At 42.8% G+C, this 8,036-nt stretch overlaps 1 protein-coding gene across 2 annotated transcripts; it reads right to left on the minus strand.

Annotated features, from left to right (window-relative positions):
- Positions 1–248: 248 nt before the first annotated feature.
- LOC140780948 (transcription factor PCF5-like) lies at positions 249–2,747 on the minus strand. Of its 2 annotated transcripts, none has more exons than XM_073126681.1 (2): positions 2,169–2,747; positions 249–2,093 (listed from the first exon to the last, which is right to left on the minus strand). In XM_073126681.1, exon 2 carries the CDS (start codon positions 1,211–1,213, stop codon positions 677–679), a length of 537 nt encoding a protein of 178 aa, XP_072982782.1. In that variant the 5' UTR covers positions 1,214–2,093; positions 2,169–2,747; the 3' UTR covers positions 249–676. The 2 variants fall into 2 exon arrangements, with proteins under 2 accessions (XP_072982782.1, XP_072982783.1); XM_073126682.1 differs by having other exon boundaries at positions 249–2,087; positions 2,169–2,321.
- Between the last annotated feature and the right edge of the window lie 5,289 nt (positions 2,748–8,036).

Consider the following 8,036-nt stretch of genomic DNA (forward strand, 5'->3'; position numbering starts at 1 on the left):
ACCATCACTGTAATCTAGCAATGTTTACAGACTCCTTTTTCTTCTCTTCTTTGCTGCTTAAACAGGAAGGTTTCTTGTGGGCACAAAATAAAAGTGGCTTGCAATCAAGGCTACTACTGTTTAGAGGAAGACTTTACCTCAGCATCTTCACAGAGGATGGGTATGTGCAATCATAAAAAGTGTACAATAAGTTGGTCTGTTTTGGTTGTTTGAGGAAGTAGAAGCATCAGCACTGTCGATGCCAACTCTTTTTCACAGACAACGAAGTGCTTCTCATAGCCATAGATTTCGGAAAGAGACCATCCATTTCCAATGGGAGTAAAGGCTCGATCACCATGAAAACAACACATTCCTCTCTTCTACTACCTTGCTCACTCCTCAAACTCCCTTCCCCTTGGAAACTCTTACATTTATTCTCCTCTCCGGAAAAGCTTAAGACACAACCATTCCTGGCAATATTTCTGGGTAACCAGAATCCAAGGAAACATCACAACACAAAGAACATAACAAAGCAAGACGCAACTCCAACTCCAACTACTACTACTACAACAGCTGAGACTAACCATAAACGATGGGAAAAAAAAGGGCTTCTAAAGCCTACTGAAGCAAAAACACCAAAGATAAGAGAGAAGAGAGTGTACTACCAAAGTTGGTGTCTCTCTCTACTTCAACTCCATCAATGGCGAGAAGCAGACGGCGGCTTGTTAGCGACGCCGCCGCCATGCTCCTCATCGCCCTGGATCCGAGCCGGGATGCGGAAACCGGAGAAGCCGGCACCGGAAGCAAACCCAATTGCTGAAAACGACGAATTATGCCCGGGTTGCATCTGGTGGTCGGTGGTCGCCGGCGTGATTGGTTCCGCCGTCCAGGCGCGAAAGGAGGGCGAGTTACTGGACTGAAGGGGTCCCCTCTGAGCAAAGAACTGGCCTTGGCTGAGCACCGCCTGCATTGGTGGTGCCACATTGAAGACATAGCCTCCACTTGGCCCTGCGGCATTCCATGGAGCCATTGCCGAGCCTGCGTCGAAGGCCAAATTGGCAGAATTGGCGAAGATGGTCTGGTGGGCGGAAGGCGTCGAGCTGTTCTGGCCGTGAAAGATTGGATCTTGGAAGGATTGGAGCGACAGACGGAGGTCTTGGTTCTGGTTATAGTTCTGGAATCCAATGGAAGAGCTCGAATTGGGTGTGGCGGAGGCGGAGGTAGTGGCAGCCATTGGGAAGAAGGACTTGATGGTGTCGGCGATGGCGTCGGAGTCGAGTGACGGAGGCAGGAAGCTAGTGCTGCCACCAAAGTCGAAGGCTGTGGGCTCAGCGACGTGAATTGGGGTCTTGCTTGAGACCCCCAGATGTTGTTCGGCAGAATATCCAGGAGGAGGAAGGGCTGAGGAAGGCTGGGCGGTGGTTGTAGGTCGCCATGGGGGTAGCTCGGCGAGCTCGTCGATGGCGGCCTTGGCGTTCTTGATGAGCCAGTCGACGGCTTTGCTGGGCCGGTCGTAGCCAAGGCGGTCCTGGACGTCGTAGAATTGGATGGCAGTGTGCGCCGAGAGCCGGACGCGGCGGTCCCTCGGGCCCTTTGCCGTGCATACCTTGCTGTGCCGGTCCTTCCGCCCGGTGGACCGCACAATGTGGCCGCCCTCCACCTCTATGATCTCACCGCCGCCTCTCACGCCGCTTAACCTTGACCTCGGCTGCTGGATTTGCTGTTGGTGGTAGCCGTGGCCATGCGCATATTCCGATGAAGAAGCCGTGGCTGCGGACGGCGAAGACGACGACGACGAAGGGGATTGAAAATAAGACCGCTTTTTTAGCTGGAACACTTGCTCTTCTCCTCCTTCGCTTTCTCTTGGATTTGGAATTTGGTGGTAGTGAGTCCTCCTGGGATCCAGATCCTTGCCCCTGTTCTGCTCCTCCTCTTCCAGTTCTTGATTTCTTGATCTTACTGCTAGTAGCTGTCTTCCCACTTCTCTTCCTTGTCCTCCTGCTTCTGGTATGGTAGTAAGTCTTGGTGCTGGTCTTCCTCTTGCCTTCTCTTGCAAATGGCTTGGCCATCCAACTCACAGAGTCCCATCACAAGCACCTTCTCGTCTTCTGAGCCTAACAACAAGAAAATGATCACAAAAGTGTTTGAAGAGGTGGTTTGGAGAGATGGGTCTTTCTTATTTCCCCTACCTTGGGGGCTAAAAGCCCTGAAACCATGAGGCCAGCACTGGCATCACATTTTGGCAAGGAAGGGCGGGAGAGAGAGAGAGAGGCCTTGTAGCAGGATAGGAGGAGGAGAAGAACAAGGGCAAGAAGAAGAGTAGGGTGTTATAGTGGGGGGGGTGGGGGGTGGGGGGTGGGGGGGATTCTTTTCGGGCCGGGCCTATGGGGAAACAAAGAGCTCTTGCCTTGAGGTGATGGGAGAGTGGCACGGACACAATCGTCAGAGATTAAATATCCTGCTAATCTCAGCGGCCCACCTCATCTTCCAAAAACACCACCATAAACCCCAAGCTTCCTCTCTTCCTCTCAGTACCTTGGAGCGGTTAATGAGAACACAAAAGAGAAGCCTGCTCTCCTTTTTCTTCTCTATAGATCTCTATTGCTATTTCTCTATCCTGTTCCTCTTTAGAGCTTGCACACTGAGCCTTACAGCTTTTTGGGTTTCTCTCCCTCCTTTAATGCTTTGCCAAAAGAGACATCATCTTTTCTCATCCCCATGGTGTTGCCAAATTACGACCGCCCGTCTTCCTTTTCTTGGCTTGAGGTAACAACTGCAGCCCAGAAACAATTACTAGCCTTTTGATGCTTCTTATGATCTTATTCAACCAGACAGGGACATTCCGGTAGAGAATAAGCTGACATTAATTCCCACAGCATGCCTCCCCAACAGGAAAAAAAAATAATCATATAAATTATTCCGATATCCCTCACTGGATTTATTTTTTTAAGTTAAAAAAGGAATAAGGGCAGAAAGGTAAAAGAAGTCGGTGTGGTGGGGGTGAGAGCCACCCGGAGTCAGAACAGTTATTGCTGGGACAGTGACCCAACAAGGTAGTGAAATACCAAAAATGTCCCTGGACGTCCAAAAGTAATAAAAATTTCCTTCCTGAAATCTAGCAATCATTCCGCGAGTCCACTGTTCCAACTGATCCCAAACCAAACATGGGTGCGGAGAGAAGACCCTCCTTTTTAAGGTGTCATCTCACGCGTCACTTGGATTTGGATGGGATCGGATTCCGATTGCGAGATTGCTACCACTCCGCACGCATCATCGGATCGATCTCTCTCTTTACTGCTTCGGTCGGTGTCACGGCTGGCAGAATCCGCAGCAAACAGCCCGCCCATCGTTTTTTTTTTTCCTGAGTTTGGGTTTGGGTTTGGGTTTGGGTTCGAGAGTCGAAAGCCGGCCCAAATGGCTGGCAGCTACTGACGGCATCCCCGAGACATTAATAATAATAATAATAACATAAAATTGTCAACGTCCATGCAGATGTTAGCCCTAGCAAGGAAAGAGGCACAGCAGTGACTGGGGTCTCTCTTATTTTGCCCACTGCTTCTATCTCTGGAGGTCTCAGGAATATATCCCACTTTTGATTTTATTATATGACTAGAACGTAGGGATTCTCATGCACCGGATTACAATCATTGTTATCTATCTAATACAAAAGAAAGATCTACTTGTGAAAACTTAATGTAAGTTAGTCTCAGAAGGAAGAGATTGGAAACTCCAAGAGCTGACATGAAATGCAGCCATGACACCCAGGTAGAGAAGAATTAAGCTTGTAAATATATCCACGGGATAGTACAACTCTTTAATTTTCATATTGTGCTGTTATTTTTTCAGTTGTCTCAATCTAACTGGGCGTTTGAACACTTTCTAACCTGTTTGAACACCGGAGCCCAAGAGCAATCATATTACTGGTTCACCGACGGAGTCACACTTATAAATACCATTATGCTTATTTTTAGAGCATCGAAAAAGATGATTTTATAGTAAGAAGAAAGAGCATTAGAGAAAACACACTTCTATATATGCTATTGGAAAAAGATTGGAGCTTGGGAACACTTATATTTGCATATCTACTAGTGGAGATTGAACGTGTCGTCTATGGCAAGCCATATAAATTTCGTCTCTCTTTTTTTTATTTGTATATCTTTGGTGTTTTTACTTGTGATTGTCTTATGTGATTAATAATTCTCTATTTTTAATATTTTGATTATAAATTTTTTATTTAAAATTAATATTAGTTTTGATAATATTTAATTTATTATAATCTATTACCATTTCACTTGGATCTTGTCCTTAATTGTATTGAACTGTACTCTTTGCATTGAAGCTTGCATCAGTACTCAGCATCTGGTCTGCATGCCCTGACAAAACGAACAGATCTTCAACCATGTTTGCCAACTTAGCTTAATAGCCTTAGTTTAAAATCCACCCGAGCTACTTTGAGTCCAACTTGACCATAACAAGCTGAAATATTTATGAATAGCTCAATTCCTCCGCAAGAATTACCAGAAGAATTAGCGACAAGGTTTCGCTTTCATTAAAGAGATTTGGATTGCTCTTTTGTCGCAGTAGCTAGTAACGCAGTATCATGTCTTTGAGAAGACATAGACGAGGAATTGGCGTGAGTCTGACACAGAAAAAAGTGGAAGGATTGCGTGGAGTCGCTTTCCATTCCTCGCCACCTCCAGAAGCCTAGACCCTACTCTATCTCTATCTCTATCTCTATCTCTATCTCTCTTTTCTTCCACTCCTCCTCTTTCTCCGTCTCTCTCTCTTCTTACTTCCCTGCATTGTGATTTATTTTCTCTCTCTTCCGCTTACAGATATAAGCATACACAAATGTCAGCAAGCAGCAGCAGGAACACAGAAGCAGATGCCACAGCTACTGCTGCAGAACTGCAGGCAACTGTTGCATTCCCCCACCCCCCAATCCTTTGGTTCTATCCATCTTTACAGTTGGATCTGATGCACTACTGCAGGGCCTATGTTCTCTTTTAACTCCATTCCTATATGCTCTTTTAACCATGCCTACCACTCAATTCAACCCACTCATTCTTCGTTTCTTTTTCCATAGAAGTATTATATATATATATATATATAATATTACCCTCTTGTAATTAAGCTAAATTCCAAAATATCATCCTCAACCTTCTTACGCATCCTATAATAACACTTGCATCCTAAGCATCTTACAATAAACCACTAGCACATTTACTTTTACGTGAAACTAAACTATAAGCTTTGTGGCACCACTGTTTTGCCTACTGAGTGCCGATCCTCGATGCATAAATTCCTCTCATATCTTAACCCTACAAAGAAACTAAAAAATGATTAGAGTGCCACATGTTGATGAGTACACGTGGAAGGAAGTGATGGCGTGAACTGTCATGGAGTGTAGAAAGGGAGAAACGCGTACGTGTATCCCAAAACTTAGCCCCTTATATGATTGCGTCGCGTTATCTTAGATCAAAAGCAATGGGTTTTTGAACCCTATTTCTATATTTGCTTGTGGTGGCCGGTGGGGACTGCTCAAGTTGCTGTACGAGATGATCAATCCAAGATGAATGCTGAATAGAAGAATTTAAACCCCGCCGTACTCCTTGACTGTTAAACTCCGTAGCCGTTGTAGAGACGTTAGACTTTCTACTAAGGTTATCTTGGAAGGGTGGCTTTATTTCTTTAGCCTAATTATCCTGTTCTCTTTCAGACCAGATATTTAGTACTTTTCTTTCAAGTAATTTATAAACCCTTTTCCCTATAGGACAGCTTAATCTTTGAAGTTTAGTAGCAAGTATTATGAATAAATAAGAGATCCTTATGATTAGATAAAGCTCTCGTATTCCTTATTTTGGCTGGACCTACATCACTTTCACTGCATTATTCACAAAGCTGGTAGGTGTGCTGTAAAATGACAGATAGGTTGACCCGGCTCTCGCTTGCAAGTGTACTTGTGCTACAGTTCTCCATACCTATCTTCAATGAGTCACCATCTAATGTACGAGCATTTCATTTTCGATGTAACGTAGAGTTATGTTATTTTGGCTTTGGTTGTCTACTTGGCTTATATGGACTGAATCCATTAATGGCAGTGTAGGAACTCATAACCTAAGGATTTATTACTCATCAAGAGATTGTAAATTATATATGGACACAATATGCTATGATATTACTTATACCAATCCTTCAAACAATACGCTCGTTTCATGTATGATCAAATCGGGTCAAACCATAAATAAGGAATAGAATAACTACACGACAGTCGTTCATCTTGCACCTATCAAGCGCATTGTTTGGCCTCCTCTCTCTATACGTCATCGCACCTCCTATCGTATCGATTGCTGAAGTGTCTGTAATATTTTTTTTTTATCTGAAGAATTTCCATGGAACTTCGATTGCTTCAATCCCGGTAAGGTAGCTAGGCTTTACAAATAGCAACAGTCTTTTAGGTAGAGTACGTAATAGTGTGCAGTATCAGGCTATTCTCCCTATATGTTGAGATCTTAGTCCAATGCATCACATAATGATGTGACTTTTGTCCCTTAATTAATGTCCATGTTGGAAAAGAATATGAATTTGCTACAATGATATGTGAAATATATAGATCACACCACTAGACATTGAAAGGAAAAAAGAAGTACTATTTCTTTTAAAACTATTGGGCTCTTAAAAGACATTATCAATTGCAAGTGTTGTAAGTTCTTGAGTTCAGAACCATTCGTCACTTCTCGATCAGCTTATATTAAACACGACAGTAGTCTCCATTATTTGTAACTTGGACACAAATCCGCAGAGCCATATATACTATCCGCAAGAAGCTAAATTTGCCCCGTGGCAAAATTAGTGCCTAATGCTCGCCCAAAATTAATGGTAAATACCTGATAGCAAGTGGACTCCTGTCACGCTCCTCTCTAAACTGCTCAAAAGTTAAAACTATTTCCCCACCCGGCCGGTTCCCGACGAGTCATTCTGATTCAAGTTTTCATGTGAGGATTAAAGAAATCTGGCGGTATCGTAGCCACTTTATAAATGAATACTAACAAATAGATACGTTCAATATCTATTCTGCCGTACACTCAGGCTATTTATTGGATGCAGCAACTCCAAACTGTCCTGTTTATTGGGCATCTGCATGGATTAATCAAGCATATCATTAACGACTAGGGCTTTGTTGCTGAGTAATTTTGTATTGGAAGAAGTAGAACAACGAATCTGGTCACTAGGATGAGCGTCAAGTTGATAATTACTATGATGGAATATGTAGTATAGGACGGGTTGAAGAGCTGCACGAGGATATCCCAAGGTACGGATAGGTTTGTTTTATCAGCTTATGGGTAGTTCGGCCCACTAATATATTTTGGGTGATAGGAGGGGAGCTCATGGGCTAGGTTTAGGCAAGCAGAAGTTGCATGGGTTTAACGTCAAAAAACAATTCAATTATATTTATACCCCTTCTGAATGACAGTAATAAAATATGCCTAAAGATTATTATTCTAGTTATAAATATACTATATTGTTAATCTCTTAAACGAAGACATATTGAAATATATCAAACTACATATATAATTACCCTCAGCTACTCTCCTCTCTTCACTCGTAGTCTTTTACCTTCAGCGAAGAGCAAAGAATGGGGAAGAAAAAAATAGTAATAATAAACTACCAAAGCCTACTAGAGCAATCACATCCTTTATCGATGGCCGGTGAGCTTTGCTGTGAGCTAAACCTCTCCCGTTTTATATTACGAACCAGATATAAACTAATCTAGAAGGTAGCTTCATGAGTTAGGGTTCTAACAGCTCTGATTTTACCTAAATCGAAGGTCGAGATAAAAAATTAAAAATAAAATATTAAAGTTAGGTCACAGAGGGCAGAACGGTTAATATTTGACATTGAAGGTTGGGATGTTTCAACAAATTTCTTCAATAATAATTATCAAGATATGTCCACCTCTATTTATAGGAGCAAAATTCTTAGTGGATCGAATTCACATACGGATTATTCGATTTATTTAAAATTTAAAATAATAAGATAAATATAAATAACTAACT

This window comes from Typha latifolia, chromosome 2 (assembly GCF_019914945.1).
Source record: "Typha latifolia isolate L0001 chromosome 2, TyphaL0001v2, whole genome shotgun sequence".
NCBI classification, from domain to species: Eukaryota; Viridiplantae; Streptophyta; class Magnoliopsida; order Poales; family Typhaceae; genus Typha; species Typha latifolia.

Coding starts and splice junctions, on each gene's coding strand:
- LOC140780948 (XM_073126681.1), bottom strand. CDS start 1,213: ATGGCTGCCACTACCTCCGCCTCCGCCACACCCAATTCGAGCTCTTCC.